The sequence below is a fragment of the Stegodyphus dumicola genome, chromosome 2, assembly GCF_044657685.1.
Source record: "Stegodyphus dumicola isolate Sdum_Otavi_A_Nest chromosome 2, ASM4465768v1".
NCBI lineage: Eukaryota > Metazoa > Arthropoda > Arachnida > Araneae > Eresidae > Stegodyphus > Stegodyphus dumicola.
Window position 1 is genome coordinate 119,673,698 of NC_140769.1, and position 26,700 is coordinate 119,700,397.

Sequence of the window (26,700 nt, forward strand, 5' to 3'; positions counted from 1 at the left end):
ATGCAAGTCTTTTGCCTGGAAAGATGTAAAGAACATTATGTTGTTGCTGCTGATATAAATTGTGTCCAATGATAATGCCTATAAATATTGAGTTAAATGATAATTTCCTTAGCTTAGCAAACTACTAATATAAATTATTTTCTGTGATGTGGTACAGGACAGGGATGACAGTGTACATGATTTTCAGGAATATTCACACTGAAAGATGCTATACGCAAGTCTTTTGCCTGGAAAGATGTAAAGAACATTATGTTGTTGCTGCTGATATAAATTGTGGCCAATGATAATGCCTATAAATATTGAGTTAAATGATAATTTCCTTAGCTTAGCAAACTACTAATATAAATTATTTTCTGTGATGTGGTACAGGACAGGGATGGTCAAACTTCATGTCAATTAGAACATCATATTGGAATTTAGGAAAGTTCAAGAGACAACTACATTTTACAAAAGCCACAAGCCCATATTTATAGCACTTTAAAAGTAGTGAAATAGGTTTCAAATGAAAAGAATTGTCCGATAACATCGTAAAAAGGAATTTAATAAATTATTCTTTTGGAAATTGAGTAATTTTTGTTACCATAATTTGTACATATACTGACGGGAAAAAAATTCCAAGTAGAAGTTATACTAGACAAACGATATTTAAGAAGCATGTTTATACATCTGAAAAATAACCTCTATTCAAATTTGATGCTAGGTGCATCAGTGTGGTGCTAGTGTTGTCAATCTAAGCATGAAAATTAAGTTTGCTTTTAAATACACGCTATAAATTCTGTGCACATTATTTATGTTGAGATTTGCTATAATAAGTTGATGTTAATCAAAAATGCCTTTAAGAAGACAAAAAAGCCATTATCAACAGCTAAGTGAGTTTGAACAGGGTCGTGTAATAGGGCTATACGAGAATGTGGGTTTCTGCAAGTGTTTCCATTCAACTTTCTCAAGATTATGAAATAATCAAATATGCATTAGGAAAGCAGAAAGATGAACCTAAAAAATACAGGAACAGCAAAAAATCTGCAGGGAAGAAAGCTTCATCTATGTCACCACATGATGTTATGAAGCTCCAGTATATACATAAGGAATTTTAAAAGCACCAACAACGATCAAGCAGATATTCGAAATTGCATGCCATCACATATATGACAATTTTAAAATTTTAATTAAAGATTATATCAGTACAAATTTCAATATTATTTACTCAGTTTTGCCAATAGATTGGCAAAACATGACCAACAGACTTGACACACTGCAACTTCTGCAGATGGCATTGCAAAATGTGAACAAGTAGGTTCCATAAATATATATTCAATAATCTGGAAAAGTCCCATTGTGGCCAACTGAGAAAAGAGCTTAATATATTCAGGTCAAATGATGAGAGATGTGAATATGCTTGGTCCTAATTGAAACCATCAAAGATAAATTTATTTCATAATTTCTCCTTGCTACAGAAATTATGAGCTGAAATAAAAAGAAGTGTATAGATCACACAATGATAGATGAACAACTCCAAATAGAACTGAAAAACTAAAACAATGAATTTCAAACGTCTTTATTGACATTTTTGACAACCAAAGATGTGCTTTATAATCATTTTATGAACACTGAATGCCAGATTTGCCATGTTGCCAACTATGAAATTCACTTAAAGGAAAGAAAATCACATCTCACTATTTACTAAATTTTTGTAAAGCATAAAAATGCATCCATAAATGATTTAATTCGAGAAAACTTTGAAAAAAAATTTGCAAATGAAAACACTTACGCGCGATAAGGCTGTTGAAGTTTACGATAAGCTTAGAAAAATATGCTTTTTTTCATTAATTCCGAAAGATAAATCATAGATTGCTTTTCGCTATCATTATGTAGATGATAAACATTTTGTTACAAGGTTAAAAAAGCAAATGCTTTGAAATAAGTACATACTTCTTTATTCAACTTCAGACATGAGGCACTGAAAACAAAAGTATACATTTTTTTTATAAAATTATTACATGTACATTTACATACATTTGTACAATAAGATTTATCAATATATGCTAAATGGTTTTCTTTTCCTTTTGTACACATAAAATTTTTACCTACTTTGTATGATGAACAAAAAAAATTCAAAGTGTAGATTAATAAATTGAAAATAAAATAATCTTATTTATTAAAATTTACTTTATTATAATCTTATTTTGTAAACCCATACTAAGTTTAAACATAATTCAAGTTTGATTTTTACAGGCAGCACGTCATTTTCATCAGCTGGACATCGTCTGTTCTATCAGTCTGTTTCATTAGCAACCTGACAATAATTATATATTCATTTCAGCATCATAAAACAGATCTTTATTTACTTAATATGTGCCCAGGAATTTTAATCTGAAAAAAAGGAGGGGGGACAAAATACAACCAACAACAAATACTCATCTAACAAAATCAACAAATTTCTGCATTTCAGAGATGAAGTTGTCATCAATACAACAACCAAACAAAAGTACGTTCATTAAGAAGATTCAAGCATTGAAACTCAATACATTACTTTATCAGTAAGAACTGCCAAGCACAAAGAGGTCAGTAAATATGACAGCAAAAACAGCACAGACTTGGAAAATACTTTGCCAAAACTTAGTAACTGAATGGGCCAAAGCAAAAAACATCAAGCAACCTTAAAATTAAAGAAGCTATAGAAATCGTCACAATCTTAGTATTTCACTCCAACCTTAGTAATGTTCAAACACGATTTTTCTCATGTGAATCAAGACTTTTATTTTCTTTAATTTCATTTTTACTGCCATGTGACTTACGATTCTTTACGATAAGGATGAGCCAAGTTTTGCTCTTAATGCTTTTGTTTTCGAATTCCCAAATTTCTGTCTTAAAACAATAGCATAAAAAAAGCAATAATGGATGTCTTAAATTGGGAGAGACAACAAAAACAGTAGGAACAAGGGAGCATTACAAACATATGAAAAGTACTGTACCATGATAGACATAATCTTTCTAAGCATTCTAATGCTTGGTTAAGTCACCTTTTTGGTTAAATTTATTTGTGGCAAAATAATGATTTGTTTATCTTGTATGAAGGAAATTTCAAATAACACAGCAACTTCAAAGATGAAAAGTTTTATTCATGTAGGATGGCAAGCTTATATCAGGAGATATTTCCATATCAAATTTATGCAACCATTCAAAACACATAATCATTCATTATATATTTACAACAAATTCACTCTTTGCACTGGATTACATAAAAATATCCCACCAAAGTGAAAACATTTTGCTTTAATTCTCCTAAGCACTCAGTGCCGTAACTGGGGAGGGAGCAAATACTAACCATCGCATCTACAGCAGGATGTATTACTAAATATAATTAAAACAAAAGCTGATATATAGAAGCAGAGAAATTTAACTAAATGCAATTTTAATTTGCTTCAAGATTTCCTACGATCTAAAAATTTCTAAAACATGACAAATATTTTTGAAAAATCTGTTTTCAAAATATAACCATTCTGAAGACATTAAAGAATTTTTTAATTCTATAGCTGAAGCTATTAAAGAATTCTTTAATGTAAGATATTCTCAGTAGTATATACAAAATGCATAATTCTTAGTTCCAGACATGGATACATTTTAAATTTGAAAATAAATACCTTACAAGATAAAACTCTGACAAATATTTTAGATGCATAATTCCTGTGAAATAATAACTAGCGATTATAATGGTTTTCTTTCTTCATGTGCATTCAAAATTTACATCTTAGCACAAAGTTTTAACTACTATATACCCTAGTTACGGCTCTGCTAAGTTCTAGAGAAATGTGCAAATTAAGAAGTTCCCTATATTTAGAATAACAAATGACTTTATTGTAATTTCTGTCAGCATTACAACTCATGGAGTATTTATTCAACAATCATATTTTCCTTAAACTGTTAATTTCAGATCAACAAAACATTAAAATATCTTCAAATAAATATAATTCTTTAATACTTTTTCTAAAGGAAATTGAAATACAGATGATAGAAGAAGGAGCTCTTCAACAACCAGATAGTTTTAGAAAGCATGTATGTTAAATAAGTATTGTTCCTTGGTGAAAAAAAGTACTTAAAAGGACAAGATAAAGTACATCATTTCCTAATAATCTGCTTTACAACACACAAATATATATATTTATATATATATATTATGTTATTTAAAAATCTGGCTCTTCAAGATAAATGACAAAACACATCTTCAAAACATTAACAAGACACAAATATTATCACTCCAAGGTATTAGGAGATATACTCTAGTAAAAGAAACAGATAATGGCATGCTTTGCTGGCTAGAAAAGTAAAACAATCTAAGCCTTTTAAAACATCTGTAATCAGATATTGCTGAATTATAAAATTCAGAAAAAATAAGAGAAATAATGACAGTTATTTCTCAATAAGAAAAGCAATACACAATAGATTGATTCAAGTCAGAGTGGCACATTTCAAAAAAGCAGCTTCCTACAAATCTATAAAAATATATACTATTAGCAGTCATGTATAAGTTCACATAGAGAAATTGCTAGAAAAAGAAATGATGATTTGTAATTTTTTTATTAATTACATCAACAGGAAAGAACATTTACATGTGAGCAATATATTTTCAGAAAATTGCAGCCATTAGAAGGAAGTGAGAAAATGACAAGTAAAATATCTCCATAAAATCAATTTGTATCACGAGTCAAAAACAGTAATATTTCCAAATTTTGACCGAGTATTATTTTCCCTTTTTAAAGAAAGACTAATGCAACATTTTTAGGGTTGGTCCAGAACAATCTGTAGAACTAAGTTTACATAAAACTTTTTACGCTGGGTTGAACTGATGAGACTGCAACAGCCTTTCTACAGCTGCACTGATGTCTCCAAAAGTAGTGATAAGGGCTATAAAAAAGAAATAAAAACAATATTTTATAAAATATAATGAATAAACATTAAGCAATAGGCGACTTAAATTTGCCAGAAACTTTGGGAAACAACCAATATTTTGAGGTAAACTCATAAATATCTTTACACTATTATATATACACAACCTACTTGAAAAAGTATTTTAGCATTTAATATTTATCAATTAATATAGTATATGAGGATTACTCAGAGTGTTTAGAAATACTCATCAATGAAAAAGAAAAATTTGTTACATGATTTTTTTTTAAATTCATAAGGTACATTCATAATAGTTATCATATTTATAAAATACTATAACTATTTCCATCAAAGCTTCTTCATTACAGAAAATAAACATGTCATCTGAATCCATGTAAATATAGCAGCTAACGTAGACCTGCAAAAATTCTACTCTTGTAACGGCACACATGGGTGCATCATATGATGCTGCATAGTTTTTAAACAGCAGTTACAGACCAAATACTAAGCACTGCTGACAAGCAAACACTTGACTTTACGATGTGGTGACAGTTATAAATGAAATTAAGAATCTTACTTTTTATTTATTTTTTTAAATCAATGCTTCCCTTGAATATCATTTTTTTGGGGTGGTCAAGCACAATGTTCCTACACTTTCCATTCTCTCTTCAACAAAATTTTATTTAGAAAACACCAAACTTTTGAATGCTATTTCATCAAACACTTTTTTTTTTTTTTTTTGTATATATTGCAATATTTCATCACCTGTAATGACTTCTGAAACACTTCCACTTTTTTTTTTAACAAATCTGCACCTGTGACTTTAATGAGCAAATATATCATCCATTGACTGACTGAGCTTTCATCTGATAAGGGTGCTTGACACTTTTTTCAGGCATTTGGTAAATAAATAATTTTAAGCCATGAACTACTAGCATTTATAGCAACATGTATTTCAGATTCTAATTGAAAGGATATGATTATTTTAAAATGTGAGTGTCTAAAAATAAAAGTGACGTATACTGCTTATTTAGATCTATAAGTTTGAGAACCTGAACACATATAATAGTAGGCAAAATAATATATTCATTAAAAAAGCACAAAATGGCATTAAATTAGATGCATAACAAATTACACTTTTTTTGAAAGTGTCAAATACTCATTTTCTAACAATGCTGAAATTTATTTCAAGCCTAATGTTTCTTTAATCCCAAAGCTGTTCAAAAAAGGCGGCACATGAAACTCCTGTTAAGATTTAATTTCATTTTATTTAATGTTTTAAGAAATGCTTTTCACAAAATATTTCAAATAAATAACACAAAGAAAAATATCAGAAATGGATTAACAAGTAACAAAAAACTTATCAAACAGAAGAATGCCAATGCTTTTCATCACACATTGACAAAAAAAAGTCTGTTTTTAATTTATAACATGCATAATTTAAGATGATTTTTTCCAATCAGAAACTGCTCAGCTCTGAACACAGACACTTTTCAACAGAATGACGGGAAAGCATAAAATTTGACATTTTGAAAAAAAAAAAGACAGGGGTTTATTGACCAGTCACAAGCTGCCTTTGCAGAAGCTTGTGGAATTCCTTGAACATACCACAGTGTGATGTAAAATAATAATAATGAATGCTTCTCTATGAAGAAATTGAGAATGCTCTAATCGTGTGGGATAAAATATAACAGGATGCAAAATAGTATAATTTCTATTTTAATTTGAAGGAAATAGCTCTACAAAATTGCTGTCGAAGTTGGAGAAAACTTTCCAGCTGTAATGATGACTGGAAATAAGGCATGACTTATTGCTAAAAAAATAAACAAGGAAGAAGTATCAGACATTGATCCAGAGGTCATCCTGGAATGGAAAACATGGTGATAAAAGTACTTAAACAATATCATCCAACTGACAAATAAATACAGATTATTTAACAGAATCTTGCCTAACAAAACTTTTTAAAGAAAAATGCAATGGGGAAAAAACAATAAGGAAAGGCTGACTGTTTTGAGGTGATCCATTGCCATACGATCATATTGTCCCAAAAGCCCCCAGTGAGAGTGAACATTGTAAAATTTTTGTCAATGACCTACGACACCAATTCAAAAGTTTGAATGACATCAGAGCTATGGGTGTGAATCAAGAATTGAGATGCAAAATTTTCAGAGAAAGGCAGAAAAATAGTTTTGATTATTGACAACTGCACTGTTCATACCAGAGTAAGCAATTTAGAAGCCATAAAAATGATCTACTTAACAACAAATGTGGCTAGCACACTGCACCTAGGAACCAAGGGATTATTCATAACTTTAAACTAGAGAAGTTTTCTCATGATTGATTTTATACATGCTCCTGATGGCAAATCCTCCTTTTCTGTAACTGTGCTTGATGCAGTTTACTACATAGTGAAAATCTGAAATAAGATTTCCACCCAAACTATTTCCGATTGTTTCAGACATGCAGGCTGCAAAAGAATCTCGAATCTTCAGAAGCCAATTCCGAAGAGAAGGAAGGTTGAAGAAGATGTCCCTTTATTAGACTGCACATGAGAACTATAACAACATCACCCTTTAAAACAAAACATGGACACAACAATAACAATTTTGACTGGTCCTCTGGGTTGATGGTTTAAAGAAGGTTGACTAGAGTTTCGAGAAAGATAATCCTGGATTTAAAAAATTCGTGGGAAGCCATTTGACCATTCTCATCTTAATACGATTTTACTCAGCCAAGATATTAATTTAAAATTAAAAATGCTACAATGGCTATAAAAAATTATTTATGAATTGATTGATGTGGGTTGCATGAGATATTAGTTATTGATTGCTGTATGTTGTTATAAAAATATTTATGAATTGTTTGTTGTGGGTTGTGCAAGATATTAATTTTTAATTGTTGTGAGATATTCATTAAAAACTCTGAAAACAGTAATTTGGCAACAAAATATTTATTTACCGAGTTTGTTCGTTTCTTGAAAGGTCCACTAGTATACATAAATCTTCCCTCTTTGACTGGTCATTTCTTTTCCAAAGGAATGTTTTAGATGTTCCTCATTCTTCCTAGTGATGCTTGAGCAGAGACAGTTGCACTTTCTGCAGATATATGTGGCACTCCTTGGAAGGTACTTTTCCATTTAAACCATACCATGCATTTTTGGCACTATATTGGAAGATTTAGGCTCCTTTCTTTCTTAATGCCTTTGGTTTGATACTAGATAGTTTAGCCCCAAGCATTTTTTATTTAGATTTCTCATCTTTTCACTAAATCTTTGTTAATAAATTTTGAATTTGTTTTCTGTTGGTTTCATTCCTGAAATCTCCTTCCCAAAAAAAAAAAAAAAAAAAAAAAAAAAAAAAAAAACAGACATATAAAATAAAATCCAGTGAAAAGGTTGTTATATATTTTTCACTTAGAACGACTATGCAAAACTTTAAAAGGGGGGAGGGGGGAAAAAACCCTCAAATCCTTGCCAAATATATCCTGAGGGGGAGCACATACGTCGATACATTGTGCATATGACAAAATTGTGTTCTACAAAATTAATTTTTTATTAAAAAAATATGTTACGCATAAGTTAATTTACGAAAATGACCTATACTTTAAACAAATCTAAATACTGTTGAAAGCAAATGCTGCTTAATATGTATGTGATAAATTTTTTCTTTTTTTAAAAAATCGTGTTTTTGCTTTGGAGAATAACTGACAAAATTCTTTTAAAATTTGGCAATAAGGAGTGAAGAGGAGTTTTTCAATGCCTCTTTTAAAATGTCCTGTTTCTTCATTTAGGTCAACCTCCCATGCCTTTTTTAACAATTGTTTTAACTTCTTTTAAATTACAGGCTCTTTATTTATTTATTTTCATTATGACTGCTTTCACCATGTTTAGTGTTATATTATCCAAGACTTCATTCAACATTCCTCGAATTTTTATCTTCTCCCTTTTCCATATTTGAAACTTTTTACTGCATATTGCTTTTGCATTTTGTATGATTTCTTGGGCATAATTTTCAATTGACGGAAATCCTTCAAAACTGTTGATAACAGAGCTGATCAACAACCTCTCAATATTGATGAATGAATGTTGAATTACATATGAACAAAATTCTAGTGATGGACAGAAAGAGCAATTGCACCACTGTTTCAACTTCCCATACAAAAAACTTTTCTCTAACAGTGGTATTTTTTCTTTTTTTTTTTTTCCAAACCATCCTCCTTCTTTTGTCCGTATTCTTAAACAATTCTGGATTCATTGATAAAGGGAAAGAAGCACGAGATTTATGAAGTCTTGACCTTTGGCTTTCAGTCGAAGTCAAAGTCACAGTCACATTTCATTATAGTAAATCAAAGCATATTTTGAGATCTAGTACCACCACCACTCTTTAACAAAGCTCAGATCGCATAAATTTACAAGTGTTAGAAAAAAAAAATCAATCAGAATGTTGGGTTTTTAATTTTTGAATTTAATAGTTAAAAATACTTTGCCCTCCTATTTTACTCTTGTGTACCACCAGTTGAGAACCCCTGTTTTAGACAGTAGTCTAATAGCCTCACCTCCTTTTTCCACCCTAGATTTGTTGATAACATCTGTTTTGAAATGCTGCATATGAACAAACACCACCAGTTTGGAATAGCTCCATTTCAAACCATATAGTCTGAATTCTATATTCATTCAAAACATTAATGTATACTTTAAATGCAACTCGCAGAAAGACAAAAATGTCAGATGAGCAAAATTATGGACTATTTTTGTAAATTTTGACCAAAATTAGAGACTTTAAGGACTAGAATAATTTCCAAAAAATGTAGACTTAAAATCCTGTAAGATTTACTATATTTACCTTGAAGATTGGCCTCTCGATTTACAAAACCCATGCTTGCCAACTGTTCTAACTGGGAACGATATCGCTCTTCTGGAGGTTGCTGAAACATTAAACAATGCTTGTATACTTCTATTCATACCACAAACTAATTAAAACTAAGACAAACAGCAACTTTATTTTTTCCTTTCCGCTTAACTTTCACATAAGGAAAAAACTTTAAAAGTACTTTTGAGAAATTATACAAATATACATTAAAAAAATATTTAACAGCATCTGTACTGTGATACCTGAACACAGACAAATTCATTTTATGACACTGTGAACTAGCTTATAAACTGCAAAATGTTATTAAAAATATTAACAAAATTTACTTTAAAAATTAAACAAGTTTAGGTTCTACAGATCTAGAAAACAAAACACAGCATGATGTCTATGACCCGGAATCGAGACTTCGGCAATTCCAGATTTTAGCTAATCAGCTTATTATTGTCAAATGGTATGTAAACATGGCAATACTAAAGTTTCACCTGTTAAAGTTCAGTTAGAAAAATGCTAACCACCTCATAACCGCTCAAGGGCTAAAATTATGATTCTAGCCAACATCTATGTCAATCAATCCACTGTCAATGGCCAGTGCCACTCCCTAGCCAGCAGGTGTTTCAAAGTGACATGTGGGTATCTCAATTAGAAAGGAAAAAAAAAATCCCATCAAGGGTAGACCTTTCTTGACTTTGTAAGAGGTGTTGGTGTATGTGATTATGGCAAAACCTTAAGGGCTATCTACCTAAGGGGAGGGATGCTTTCGTGGAGGACTTTCTATGGGTAACTGGCTCATATACATGTTACACATGGGGAAAACCACAAAAAAATCATGCTGTCAGCCCGTTTGCAGGCTTTGTAAGAGGAGACAGTAATTTTTCTTATTTTAATTTTATTCAGATACTCATCACTGCATACTAAAGTGGTGCCTGCACAGGTTTAATAAAACAGATGTGACATCAATAATGAGGAAACTATTTAAATAGCAATGCTCTTCAGCATCACTAATTTCTTATATTAAATTTTAAGAACAATGCTGGTTATCTACCTAGAAAATGTAGCCCCCCCAAAAAAAACATATATTCAAAGTGAATTTTACAATATATAAAAAAATTTTAATTTTTAATAAAAATATATGAACAGAACATTTATAGAATTGAAAAATATAATATGGCAAACTAGTAAGAAATGACTAAAGGTATTACATAAATTCTGATAAATTTATATTCATCACATTTTCAGTGGAAAAAATAAATATAGAAAATAAATACAATAAAAAATTAATGACACAATCAGAAATATTTAATATTTTTTGCAGTACATACATATTAATTTATTCGGTTTTGCAATCAAATGAAAAGCTATTTACAATTACACTGCCAAAGCTGCCAACATTGAAATACAAAATACAAGTAGTGTCCAGGTGTTTTACAATTAAAAAAAAATTCCACACTGACTGAACTATTTATAAGATCATTCCAATATAAAATATATAGCACAAAATCAAAGATTCAGAATTTTTTCAAACATTAGATCATTAGTTTAAATCTACTAAGTTAACATGCAAAAATTTTAAAATAAAAAATATGAAATAGTGATTTATGAGGAAAAAAAAAAGCATTTATGACCTTAAAGAAATAAAAAAAAAAAAAAAAAAAAAGTCTGCTTTATTTAACATTTCTTTCAATGCAAACTGTTTAAATTGCTTCATTTATTGTGCTATCTGTTCAATTCTATAGATAGACATCATTTTTTTTTGTTCAGTTACAAAGTAATGTAAATGCACACGGAAATTTCTAATTTGTCAATCAAAATGTTTTTCTTCTCAGCAACCTCTCTGTCACTTCCTATACTAACTGAGCAATATTTTCTGATTTAGAACCATACTACAGATTTTGTGATCCATTAAAAAACTGAGTGTATCTAGTGAAAAATAAAGAAAACAAAGGGAAGATAATAATGTTCAGAAAAAGACTTCTAGTATCATATTCAAATATTATGTTTCCATTGTTCTTCCAAAAATTCTTCAAAAATTAAAAGTCCATCACAAACTTTTTGTAAAATACATCCATTACATGTTAATACCATGAAGACACTTTTCTGGAATCTTCTACATATGTGGGTCTATAAATCTTGCCTTCAAATTCTTCTAAACTTTCCAGGTTAGAATGTCTAAAATCCTGAAGAAAAATCGGTACTTTTCCATTTTGCCGGCGCAAGCGATAAAGTCGCCAAAAATGGTACAACTGATACCAAACGAAATATCTTCACTGGTAATCTTTTACGTCTCACAAAACAAGTCGCAGCCATTTCTTTTCAGTTTGATTGTTTCTCTCAAATACTGGTATACAATTATATAGAATTTTCATCCATATAGTTCCATTTTATACACTAAGACCATTCGCGGTAATTAAGCCAATTAGGATGCATTCACACCGCTCACTCGAAAGCGAAAATATAGAAAAGGCAAAGTCAAGGGTTATCTAGTGAAATTCTAATGAGAATGCACTAGCGAAGTAAAGCACTGCGATTTTACATAATTTCTGAGTAAGCTATTAGTACGAATTGAAATAATTCTTGCATTTAAACTTGTATTCCAAATTAAGATTTAACTTGAAATTAATGTAGATAATTACCGAGAGATTAGATTTTTGTAGCATAGTTTACGTGAGTTGAGATCACTTGGAGTCACATGACAAGAAACTGCGAATCAGGATGTTGTGCCATGAAAGCATAGTAAATTCTTAATGTCTTTTTACAAAATTTTAAGTGATATTAAAATGTTCATGCCTTAATAAAAATTTTTTAGAACTAACATTTGTTACCATTTTTTATGTGTATACTGTGTGTTGTCACCAATAAAGTCTGCTTGGCGAGATTTGAGCCGGCGAAATGGAAAGTACCGAAAAATTACCCCTACCAATTCTGTAACAGCAAAAAGCCAGAAATATGTTGAAAAAAAATCAGACCAAAAAAGCATAAAATTAATTTTACAGAGAAAACTGATGTAAATTGAGACAATTACATGCGGAGAAAAAAAATTCCTACTATGAAAAAAATAAAACAAAGGCATTTTTAATTAATTAAATAGCTATTTTGCTTTTGCTAAGAATTGCTTTGTAAACTGTGCTAAAGTGCAATTTAAGCATTTATTACCTTGTTTATTTTTCAGATTCAAAATATTGTAAAATAAGTCTCCAAAATAGAAAGTAATCTCCCTTTATAATATAATAGCAAAAAATACAAATGTTTCATTTTAATGTTATTCCTTGAATACAGTTTCAATATATTAGCATTATTTTAATGAAACTAATCAATGTTATAATATTTTATTTTTAAAAAAAAAAGGTCGAAAAATCCCAGATTTCCTAATTAAATTTTTTTTATAGAAACTGATCTTCAAATAGCTGAAGTGTTGATAAATTGGCAAATATGGAACCGTTTAATAAAAAGTTCACATTCACAAAAGTAAAAAGTTGTTTAAGAGCTCTTCATTAGAAAAAATGAAATAATTTCGAAATGCTCATGTTTCACTTCTTGTTCACAAACTTGAGTATCTCACCATTTATATTTGAAATAGGATGAAATTACAATCAATGAGCAAAGATAACTATTTTTTCAATGAATCAGCAAAACTATTTGTCCAGCATTCAAAATGGCAGACGTAAAAACAGAAATTTCAGACGATTAAAATTAAGGACCTTCTGCCGAATTTGGTCAAAATTAAGACTTTTAAGGACCAAAAATCAATTAAAAAAAAAAAAAAAAAAACTAAGAATTTCTAAAGATCATACGAACCCTGATTTTAGCTGGCTATTAAGAAAAATTATGCACTTACCGAGTCACTGATGGCCATAGATGATAGCATGTTTGCCATTAACTGAGTAAAAGCTTCAGGACTGCTCATATTAGATGGAGGAGTTGTAGAACTAGGATTTGGCCCAGTAGTGGTGGTAGTTGTTGTTGTTGGAACTGAGGATGTAGTAGTAGTACCAGTAGGTGCAGAAGTATTTGCTGTTGTACCAGACGTAGTTGTTGGTGGAACACCCCTTTAAAAATGATCAGTATTCATGATAATTTCATTTTCATTTAAACAAAGGTATGATACAGAAAATAAAGAGCATATAACTACAAAGAACTTAAAATGTAAATAATAAAGTTAAAAACTTCCAAACAAAGAATTTGCTTAAATAGCCTGACTACAGAGTGAACACAAAAACATTCACTAAACATCATCCATACACCTACATATCTGCATTATCTAATTTAGCATACATATATTTTTCATTATCATCATACAGGATTCTTTAAAGGTGTACACACCTTTGCAGATGCTTTTATCTCATATTCTTCGCAGAACTTTCATCTTTAGACAGTTTGATGCATTTAACCCAGGCTTATCTCTTAAAATTTCCCTTTAACGATATGACTTGTGATATCCAATTATGATTGAATATACATAACATAAAATGAACTCAGTAAAACTTATGTTGGCTGCAGTATTATTGAAACTTTGTTCACCTTTATTAAAATGCTGTGGTTAATTCTGCAGGGGAAGTTGTAGTATCAGAGAAATATTTGTCAGGAAGAATCAAGGTGGGACCTGGAACAGTTTTCATTACCTTGACAAACAGACAGAGATGATGTTGCCTACTTGACAATATGGTCACTAAGGAAATAATTTGTCAGGATTTTAAAATATCTTAATTAAAGCATGAAAAATAAATAAAGAGAAAGATATTTTTTTTTAATTTATTGTTTTACAAATTGGATCTGCTCTCCAGTTTTGAATTTTAATGCTTTGTACATTTGTTCTGTAGTTGAAATCAGATTATTGAGAGAATTTCATTGATACCCTATGAAAGAAGATGACGACTGTCTTATTTTATGCCATTCACTCATCTAATTTGAAGGACATTAACTTCATGAAATACATGTTTTTAAGACTATATTCATGGATGGTAATGTTGAGAGATATAGATAATAATTCTATCTTTTTCTGTCATCATGCTGAAAAGGTAGAAAGTCATAATTTCTTGCTCACAAAGAGATAAGGAAAACAGAGCTTTTTAAAGACAAATTCAGTAATGGATTTTAAAATCACTGTCGATTTTCAAAACCAATTAAAGACAAAATGATAAAGCTTAAATTCAAGTTGAATACTTCCATTAAATGACAAGGAAACAAGCACATGATATCAAGTGTTAGTCCCAAAAAAAAGAAATCTGTCATCAGCACAAACCCAATAATGTAAATTAAACATCCATAAAATTTCATGTAAAAAGTACAGTACATAAATATGACAAAGGAAGGAAGCGGACAAGTATCTGCACAAATGTAAGAAAGATTTTGGATGTTTCAGATCCTATTGATATTTTTGCTCAGAGAATTAACAATTAAATACATCAGATAAATACCACCAGTATGTTTTTGCACATTGAATGAAACCACAATGTCCATGTCAGGAATTTAGAAATGAAACTTAATTTAAAAAATTAGAAGAGTTTTAAACAGCATTAAAATGAGGAAAGGTTAAAATTAATACGTCTTTCACAAAATGAAAACAACAATGCAAGAAATACAGAGATGGGAATATGTGCCCTCTTTATGAATTTTAGGCAGCACACTAAAATGTGCACATACATAAAAACACTGTTTTGCAGAACTGTTCACCAATAGAATAAAATTCTAGAGTAGGGGTTCTCAACTGGGGGGTAGACTTTATAGTTTCAGGGGGCATGTTGTCAAGCTTTTATTTAGTTCAGTATTTAGTTAATGAATATAAAAAAAACCTTTTTCACTGAAGTTTTGCTATTTATCGACATATCTGTAATTTTTTATGTATAATTACTAAAGCATGCTAAAAATAACTTGAATTTCTATATGTATTTTTCAAGTTTTGGAAATGAGTACGAAAATGAACTTTTAACTGTAATGGAAGGGTTGTATGAGGACAAAAAAAAAAAGGGGGAGGTTCTAGAACCACTTTATATTGGGAAGATGATAATAATCTGCTGTGTAGGATTCTGAATAAGCTTTCAAACTAAACTTCTAAACACCCTACATTTTTGTAGGCAAGAAAACTAGGCTTTTTTTTTTTTTTTTTTGATTTGCTAGTTTTCTTCTTACTAGTTTTTTTTGGGGGGGGGGAGGGAACTGTGATGGAAAGCAGTATGATCTTTCAATAATTAATTATACTTTGATGTATCAGACAGAATTAATCAAATCAATAATTTTTAAAGAGGGAAAAACCTCTTACCTTAAGAATTATCAATTTTACTAAATTTTAAGGCATTTTCTACAACAGCTCAAACAACAGTTGGCAAAAGATTCTTCATCATAGTAAAATTTATTTTCAGATTAAAAATAGTTTTTCTATCGAAACTAAACTATGAATCTGTTAAACACAGAATGAAAATATCACAAAATTTTCTTTTACATAACACATGCTATTGACTGTTTACATGGTGAATAACTGTTTCCATGACTGTACATACACTGTTAACACAATAATGCATCAAATATTTGATGAAAGATGATTTAAGATCTATGATCACTCACAATGATACTCATTTGTAATGATGCAAAAATTTAAGCAATTATTAAAATTAATTTTCATATATGAGAAAAACCTATTTGCATTAAAACAGATTAAAGATTATAACTTTGAACTATACCCTGAAAGAACTGCTGCTACAAATACACATGTAATCTTTGTCATGCCAGTTTCTTATGGCATATCATTAAGGTCAGTGTGTTTGCTGCATGACTAATTCACAGACTGGTTAACTTTACACCAAGATGAGTAATGGCTGTCCTTCAGAAGTGAACTAGGGCAACAAAGGTAGGATGCTAAGTAGATTTCTTGCACTTCAAGCATTTTTATTAAGTATGATTTTCAAGAGATAAAAATTTGGTACACTTTTCCAGATGTTAAATAAATTTGCAGCAAATCATTTAGGAAAACTGCAAGAGATGCAGGAAGAAGTTTCACTACAAGTTTAGATAAAAACTGTGACAATGGAATTAACATAGTGCAATCCTGAATATTCTTCATGTAGATATGACAAAGCTGACGTGAACATGACTAACTTAGTTTATAGGAATCTGTTGCAGCAGAAAGAGCAAATTTATACCATGATTTTAAAGGTCTATGATAAAGTTTCTATGATTCTTTCCATTAACTATGTTACACTATTTCTTTCTACTATGAGGCAGTAATGGATTAAAAGACCAGGGATTATTCACCCAACATGTACATAAAAGGGCCTTTGTATGTTTTAGAAGGAATTAATTACATGGTTTACCATCAACAGCAGAAATAATTCTTACACATTATGACCAAGCACAATACAGTCAATTCCTGATTAACTGGTTGCGAAACGCAGAATAATGAAGAAAGGAAAACAAAGAGACGTTCCAATGACATTTACATACCTGCCAACCTCTAAAGATAAAAATTCAGAAGAACATGAAGAATTAATATCGTGCTTTGATATTAAAAAAATAACAATTTATACAAATAGAAAAAAGAAAATTGTACTTGCATTAGTAAATCTCAATTAAGTAGTAACTAAAAAATTTATTAGGAAACATAAAACAAGAACTTAATGTTACACACACACACACACAAAAAAAAAAAAAAAAAAAAAAAAAAAAATTATTGTAATGAATTTCGAGTGCATTTTTTTGGCTTTAGCCAAAAATTCTTTGGAAAATTTCCTGTCATAACAATTAGTTTCCTCATAACATTTAGCAATTAAAATGTTTTCTAGAGTTTTTGGTGGAATTGAAGAACGAAACATAGTTTTGTGTTTCTTCACAACACTGAAGACTCTCTCGCACTCAGCATTACTGCGTGGAATTACAGCTGCAGCTTTTTCTGCTGCCAAATTAATTAAGTGGCATGGGCATCCAATAACAATTAATTCATTTTGTTCTTTTTTGAAGAAAGAGGCTACACCCTTTTTGTCACCCACCATGACATGAGCATTATCTGCACCAAATGAAATGCAGTTTGATATTGGGATGTTAACTTTTTTCAACTCATTAATTACCAAGGAGGCAATATTTAACAATGGAAGACGCAAAAGATGAGTTTTCATTTCAATAGAAACATCACAGAAATATGTGACAACGATGGGGTAAAGCTTCCAATCGCTGTCGTTGCTGCCATCGATTGACACCGAAAATGTTGAATTCTGGAGTGCAGCTATCGTTTTACTTTGTGCATCGCAAGCAATTTCGTTCACAATAGAAGATGTTTTCATGCGAGCACAAGCATATTTCTGAGCAATCTTGGAGTCGGGAAACATCCGTCTAAAAAGTTGACCGGCGTGATCAGCAGCGCTTAGCGGCACGTTGTGTTCGATGAGGAATGCAGTAAACAAACACTCTGCCAAAATGACATCAGCATCCGAATTCGTAGCCGAATTTGAAAAAAAAAAATCATCCACTTTCTTTGACGTTGTCGAAGCCGAAACATTAACTTATGCTTTTTAGACTTAACATGCTTCACAATGTCGCTTCTTCCACCGTGACTTATTATGAAGTCACACACGCTCACGTTGCAAAATGCATAGTTATTTCCTTTGAAGGATTCTTTAATTGTTGGAAATTCGGCTTTGTAGGCAGGCCAAAATTTTGAGAATACGGTTTTTACGAACGATGTATTAAGAAAATTCGTAGCACGTGCAAACAAAAAACAAAACAGAATGCGACAATCCACGCTCGCTGAGTAATTCTCTTGCTGCTGAAGCGAAGGCGAAAAAAATAATTTGACGCCCACAAAGAAAAGAGTGGGAGAAACAAGTTCAGCGCATTGGATTGGCTGGTTAAGCGGCGGGTTGGGAGAAACCGCAGGTTACTGGATTCGAAGTAGTCGGTAGTTGGCGGTAAAACACGATGGAATTGGCGAAAATTGCTGAATTGGCGAAAAATTCTAAAATTTCGACAAAAATCACTTAAAAACATTTGAAAAAGGAAAAAAAATCGTAAAAAATGGATTACGATCGTAAAATCGTAAAGACAAACGCATTTTCCTAAAAATTACGAAAAATTCGTAAAAGTTGGCAGGTATGCATTTATAACAAGTTTCTTCATTTGTAATGATTGTTATTTTTATTTGTTATTTCATTTGTTATTTTTATTCTCTACAGCATGCTTTTTATTTTGGATACTCATTCGATTTATGTAACCAAATGAACACAATCCTAGATAAAACTGCTAAAAATACAGAAAAACTCTTACATTTTTCAGTTTATTACAATATAGGTTATTCCTCCCTCCAGTGCTTTTTAAAGTGTTGTCAGAATAATAATATTTTTGAATTCACTGTGCATATACTGGTAAATTGGGAGTTGGTTGTATTCGCACTCTTGATGAGGTTTCAGTTGGTTTATTTGATTATGGCAAAGCATGCTAGGATTGTTTGCTAAAAAGGAGAGATGCCTTTCGTGGAGGACATTCCACAGAAAATTGTGTCACATCCACGTACACAGTGGAAAACCATAGAAATGGCCACAAAGCCAGCCTGCTTGTCTGGAATCGAACCCAGGACCAAATACAAATGTTCAGCAACTTTACTGCTTGGACATTAGTGGGCCTACTATTGATAAGGAGAAGAGATTTTTATAGCAGATCTCCATTTTTAGAACCACTAACATGGAAAAAGGTTAAACCAAATACAAATGTTCAGTAATTTTACTGTTTGCACATTAGTCGGCCTACTATTGATAAGAAGAAGACATCTTTATAGCAGATCTCCATTTTTAGAACCACTAACATTGAAAAAGGTTAAATTTTGTAATTTTTATAACTTATATTTATATTTTACATGACAAGGTATTAAATCTTTGTTAACATCAGCTTTAACATGAGTTTTTAATTTGTCTTCTGAGAAAAAAGTACTTAACTTCAATTAAACTAATACAATACAAACTAAAATAGAAGCAAACAACTTACACGTTAAACATATTTGGAGCTATTTGTTGAAGCTGTGACAATCCTTGATGTATCTGCATCATAGCCTGAATGGCCGCTGGATTTGAAAGAATACTTTGCAATTCAGGATTTTGCAACTATAAGAATAAAAATAAACATTATTTACATTATTTAAACATACAGAATAGTTATTTCTGAAAATGATGATAAATATTTCAAATATGATAGTAAACAGTACTAAAAAGACTAGCGTTCAACTAAAATTTCCATTTGAGTCTGTGAACATCCATTTTGAATAATTACTGATGTATTCAGTTAGAAACTTAGGCACACAAAAAAGTTATTTGATAAATTACAACATAAATACAGTGGCTGACACTTGTATGTTTGAAATCACTTGCAGAGATCTTGTACAAGAAATTGAAATTATTGAAACAAGACTTTTCTCTAATTGAAATTATTGAAACGACAAAATTTTTTCTCTGTTATTTCCCTTTACTTTAAGCCTTGATTGTTGCAAAATAAATATCACACAAATATTTCTTGCAATAAAATAATTTATCCAAAAATTGTTCATCAAGAATTACATAGTTCACACACTCAAGTTTTGTTGAGATGTTTTGGCTGATATGCTTGTCAAAACTTCTTGCTTTAAATGATAATACATCCAAAAATTATCATCTGTATTTGGAAATTATTAGTTGTTTAGCAAAATATATTAACATTCCATATCTGAAATAAAAGTGAAAAGATGTTCCAAACTAATGGACAGTTTTGTTCGAAATTTAATAATTAATTTTGTGAAAATGCACTGAAGTTTGGACCACATTTCAGGCTAACACCACTAAATCAGAGATTTAACCAATAAGAAATCAAATATGACCCAAATACTAGTGCCATAAAACTAATAGCACACTTAGAACAATAGAGTGCAATGAAGTTTAACTCTAAAAAACTGTTTAAAAAGTCATTAAAGCACATGGATCGATTGAGTGATAACAGGACGTCAACAAGAAACATGGAGTTAGCAAAATAAATGGTCGGCAAACATTTATCACATTGGAATATTATTATACACACTGGAATATTATTATCACATTGGAATATTATTAGTATCACACTGGAATATTATTAGTATCACATTGGAGATTACAGAATATTTACAGATAATCAAAATTTAATCCTCTGAATGGCAAGGAGGTACATGTACACCCTAGAATATTTTTTGTGACAACGTATATACAAGTATACATGCATCTTAAAATAAGTCCAAGAAATTAAGACTAATATTGAAAGTATATAAATCCAGGTAAAAAATACCAGCAGCATTTTGACATAAAAATGAAGAAAATTCTTTCTCATGATAGTTTTGTGAAATTTGTGCTTTTCTTGGAGAAAACATGCATCAGTCAGATGGTTAACATATTTGGGTCTGATGGACGAATTATGGTAAAACAAAACTTGATTGAGGAATTTAATCCAAAAATCTACTGTTAAACACAGGAGTGGGAGTATTATTTATTTAGGATGCTCTGCTGCCTGTGGAATTGGATATCAAGTTTTTATAAAGAGTATAAGAGTACATAAGTATTATAGATTTTTTTTAATGAAAACTTGATAAAAAAAGTCCCTCCATACTCCTTGGATTTAAATTCTCTCAACCATGTATGGAGCGAACTTATGACAGTTCATTTTCAGAATACTTTGAATAATGTTCTTAACAAAAACATTTTGAGTTACTTTTTAAAAAAGATAAAAAAAGTGCATGTGAAAGAAAAATAAACTTGTTTCCCTAATATTTAGTAACTGATAATAATATTGAGCAAATAAAACTGAAAAACACAAATGACCAGAAACAAATGTTAGCCACTCTTTTAGATTTACCAAAATGACATAATTTATGTACAAAATATGCTCAACAAGCATTAATTATATAAAATAATATTAAATTATTAAATACAGAAATTTTAGCATTCTGCCATTGTCACATTTCTCTCCACAAAACAAATGACAACACTAATCATGAGTCAAGACTGAATATCTAAATTAAAATTCAGGAAAATACACAACTGATTCTTCTAGTGGTAAAATTCACTCAGAGTGGATAGCTGAGAATCCATAAACACTAAAATAAATTTAAAATATGTTTCATGAAAGAGCTATACAAACTTTTATATTATTAACTACTAACAAAAAAAAAAAAAAAAAAAAAAAAAAACTTTTCAGAAGTATATTACATTAAATTACTACCCACTGAAGGAAATTACAATAAACACGCTATAAATGTGAAATAAATTAAGAATAACTTTAAAATGTTATTTACTTGAGACATGAACTGTGGTAACATATTTCGCATTTGCTGTTGAAGAACTGGATTATCTGCCAGCAAAGGATTAGATGAAATCATCTACAGAGAGAGAAAAAATTATAACCTTATTATTAATATTAAAAAATCTGATGTGTTCACCACATGACTTCCTTGTATGGAATATTAAATTATACGCATTTTTCTTGCATTTTATTTAAACTTATTAGATTGAATTAAACCTACTTCGCCGACAGCGCATAAACCACAATAGAATAAATGCATTCTTTACAATTCATTTTGTTTACCATAGCGACACTCTGGCGCTAGGTTTACTTAACAGTATTATATTTTATTCATATTATAACTCAGAATGCACAAAATGTATATCATTTAAAGAATTATCTAATCGTTGCCACATGTTCTATTCAAATACTATAATAAAGCTAGAACTATGTATAAAAGAAATTAAGCAAACAAAACAAAAAAGAAACAGTTTTTCACAGACGATTGAGTATTTCTCATTTAATTAATTCAGTTCTCACTTCGCGAGAAGGCAAAAATACATAAAAACTCAGAATACCTATATTAAAAATTACGAAGTAAATCTCAAACGCTTATTTCCTCGAAAAAATTCCAGAAAGAATTAAGCATGATTTAATTGGCAATAATAAAGAAATGCGTTATCTTTGTTGTTGCGAAGCTAAGTTTCTCTAGATTGGCAACAAATTCACTAGTCTCCTGTTTCAAATGTAAACATCAATGGCTGCCATTAAAAACAGGCTTAGCGGCAATTAAACAACTTTAAAATTGCTAATAATTCTAAAAATATTGCACACAGATTTACTAAAGGCATAAAATCCTTAACCGTAAGACAAAAACAACATAATTCAATCATTTTTAAAGCCAAAAATGTACAATTTACAAACATATAAGAGTAAAGAAACTGAGATCACTGAGCCGGGTAACAGCGTGGATATATATATACAGTCAAAAGTCGTTAATTCGGACACCCATAATACGGACCTCAAAGCTGCAAACTTTCTGCGCATGCATCACGTTGACCTTTACGGCTGCGTATATGCTTGTGCGCGTGCGCAAAATACATTTACGAGAGCGCGTTTAATGTATAATGGACAGTATAAGCTAAGCTAAAATTATCTAATTATCTATTTCAGTTAATGTTGCAGATTGCATTGTTCCTTAATCTTCGAATTGGATCCGGCTTATTATTTTTTTGCAGACTGTTAGAGCAATTTTATAGAAGTAAGCTTGAACTTTCGATTATGTCAAATAGAATTTCTGATATATATTTATTAATATGTAAAGGATCTACAAAGCGAAAGTATATTTCGAAGTTCATTAAACAAAAAGTGGATTTGCTGCAAAAAAAATGGATAAAGGCATATCCTTTGTTTATTTAAACTTTAACATTTGTTTATCTAAACTTTGTTTATCTTTAACGCAGAGGCGCACATTGAATTGGAAGTCAGCACTATCCTTATCTTCAGAGCAGATGTTTTTATTTTATTTGGCTTAAAATTCCTTACTAGTATTTCATCTTAATGTACTCCGTCTTTGATATGATTTAAATCAAATTCCTTGTCATTATAATTCGCTTCCGATAGCGAAGAATGTAACAGAGGTTATTGAAAACGAAAAAATTTCAATTGACAAATTAGTCGGTAGACACAGCAATTATAGGACTTGAACAGCAGAACTTTGTCACTGAACAAGAAATTATGTCTGTTTATAGAATTAAAGAGAATGTATTATCACATAAAAAATGAAGCAACTTACATTGAAAGAAATGTTTAATAAAGTAAACAAATAAATATTAAGCTTTTTTTTGTAAATTTTGATACCCTTTAGATCATAATTGTTCTTTATTTCATAAATTACGGTTTCATAGTTTTAATTTTATAATTTCTGCATGCCATCTTACCAGATTTAAACTCATGATCTATAATCCGGAAAAATCGATAATCTGGAATCGCCGAAGTCCCGACGAGTACGGATTAACAACTTTTGACAGTATAAATGTATTTATATACTGTTTGGTGCGGCCGATTGCAACCAAAATACGAGGTGCACATCTACAAGTTATAGCAGTCCTATATACAAAATATTGCAACCAAAATACAAGGTGCACATCTACATGTTATAGCAGTCCTATATACAAAATTTCAATGTTCCGAGACTACTCGTTTTTGAATTATGCGAGATACGTATGTATGTTCGAACAGACGCCACGAAAAATTCTCTTCAGAATTAATTTTAAAGCAGTTTTATAATTTTTTTGAAGGAAAAGAGTATTTTATTCTGTCCTTACGTACAGATATCACGCAAAAACATTGTTAAATTGCATTCGATAGTGGTCAAAATGGATATTTTCTTTGAAATATGCTGCCTGAAACTTTTCGCGATTACAATACTTCCTTTTTACTTCGTACGAGGAAGTAAAAACAACTATATCTTGATTAACTTATTTTCTTAGGTCACGTAAAATAAAGCTTTTTAATTTATCTATACTTTTTCTCATGTGTTTTTAATAAAAACAAAATACAAACTGTGAAAATAAAATCTGTGATTTAAGAATGTGATTTGAAATTTAAATTATTGTCTAATACAGAGGTTCCTTGGGGGGGATTTCATAGTTTCCCAGCATGGAGAAAGTGGTCAGCCTGACTCCACCTGCATTTCTATTGTACCAATAAAAATGGTCTAAATCTATATAAATAAAAAATCAGAAAGTTTTGATATTTTACACATTACAAAATCCCAGATCCGGACTTCTATGAAGCACTTATGATCTAAAAGGTGCCAAAATTAACACACAAAAAAAGGGCTTAATATTTAATTTTTTACTTAAATAAACACTTCTTTCAATGTAAGTTGTTTGAAGTTGCTTCATTTTTTGTGCTAATACTTTTTCTTTAATTACATAGACAGACATAATTTCTTGTTCAGTTACAAAGTTCCATTTTGTTTAAGTCCTGTAATTGCTATGTCGAGAATTCTGACTAACTTATTGACCAAATTTGTTCATTTTCAATAATCTTTCTGTCACTTTCTTTACTATCAATAGCAGTATTTTCTGTATCTAGAACCATAACTACAGATTTCGATGTCCACTGATTGATGACTTGGGCATTGTCATTATAATGAAAAATTTCTGTTATCATCTTCATTTATTACTGCTTCTCCATATTTCTTTACAAAATCCATGAATTTGAAAATTTCACCTTTGGTTTTCAATATCTGAAAAACCTTCAAATTGGTGGCTATCATCTTCACATCCTCACCACAAAATATGATAGCTGACCATTAATTATGCCAAGCATTAAGTGAAGTATGAGCTGAACAGTTGTCTACAATCAGGACAACTTTTGCATAATCAGGCTAACTGACCGAATTCAAATGTTGCCAAGCCTTGGGTATGAAATTATTTTCAAACCAATCATTCATTAAGGCTTGTGTCATCCATGCTCTTTTATATTCACAATATATAAAGGGCAAATTCTTAACTCCTTTAAATGCTTGAGCTCGTGTATTTGGAACCAGTAAAGAATAATTTTAGCCGAGCTTAATGACACCCACTATATATTATTAGCTATGTATCATAAGACTACAGATGAAAGATTAGTTGTTCATGTATATTTTGTCTTGCTTCTAACATGCACTGAAGCAGTTGAGCCTGAATTGTATTAATTTAGTATTTATTATACTTAACATCTATTTTTTGCTATTGCTTAAGGCTTATCCTGAACAAATAAATTTGTACATATACTTAAGGCTTATTGAGGGCTGGCCCTAGATATCTGACTGCCTGATAAAGGCTCTGGGAGGTCCTAAATTCTACTACCAAAAGCTTCAATTAGTTCTAAATTTTTGCCGCCCCTAAATTTTGGGCCCCAGCGCTTTCCCTTAATTCCAAAAAGTTTTTCTTTCCTAAATGCTGCCACCCAGTGCGGTCATACAAGCTCTATAGCCAGTTCTGGATTTATGTGAATAAAAAGTCGGTCATTCCTAATTCAAATAGCACTAAATGTAATCTTTTAGTCTTTAAGTATCATGAACAAAATCTGTTTTTAACATATGGAAAGAAATTTTTGTTACATTTTTACATGTCAACATTTTCATAAGCATTTAACTTAAATCTATAATCATCACCAAGTATAACGTCAACATAAAAGGTTACCATATTTCTTGCTATTCAAATACTAATACAGTACAAAGTCCATAATCCGGACTCGTCAGGACTTCGGGGATTCCGGATTAGGGTTTTTTTCCAGATTACATATCATCAATTTAAATCTGGTAAGATGGCATGCAGAAATTATGCAATTAAAAATATGAAACCGCAATTTATGAAATAAAGAGATCTAAAGAGTATCAAAATTTACAAAAAGAAAAAGCTTAATATTTATTTGTTTACTTTAGTAAACATTTTCTTCAATGTAAGTTGTTTAAACTGCTTCATTTTTTGTGCTAATACTTTCTCTTTAATTTTATAAACAGACAATTTCTTGTTCATGTCGTGTAATTGCTGTGTCGAGAATACCGACTAACTTTCCAATTGAAATTTTTTTGTTTTCAATAACATTCTACGTTACTTTCTTCACTATCAGAAGCGCTCATGGGTAAATGCTTTACTTGCTTAACGTGCATCAAATGCGCATGCATAAACGCTTTACATGCATGCGT

The 26,700-nt window shown here is 30.4% G+C and overlaps 1 protein-coding gene across 2 annotated transcripts in view; it reads right to left on the reverse strand.

The window, feature by feature from the left end:
* Positions 1 to 3,098: 3,098 nt before the first annotated feature.
* LOC118205479 (ubiquilin-1-like) overlaps positions 3,099 to 26,700 on the reverse strand; it is a 96,720-nt gene continuing 73,118 nt past the window's right edge. For both annotated transcript variants that reach the window (XM_085811098.1, XM_085811097.1), the window contains 5 exons: positions 22,012 to 22,095; positions 19,710 to 19,825; positions 13,585 to 13,795; positions 9,726 to 9,807; positions 3,099 to 4,902 (listed from right to left, as the gene is read on the reverse strand). In XM_085811098.1, the coding sequence (XP_085667224.1) occupies positions 4,826 to 4,902; positions 9,726 to 9,807; positions 13,585 to 13,795; positions 19,710 to 19,825; positions 22,012 to 22,095 (570 nt within the window). In that variant the 3' untranslated portion in view covers positions 3,099 to 4,825. The remainder of the gene's footprint in view (positions 4,903 to 9,725; positions 9,808 to 13,584; positions 13,796 to 19,709; positions 19,826 to 22,011; positions 22,096 to 26,700) is intronic.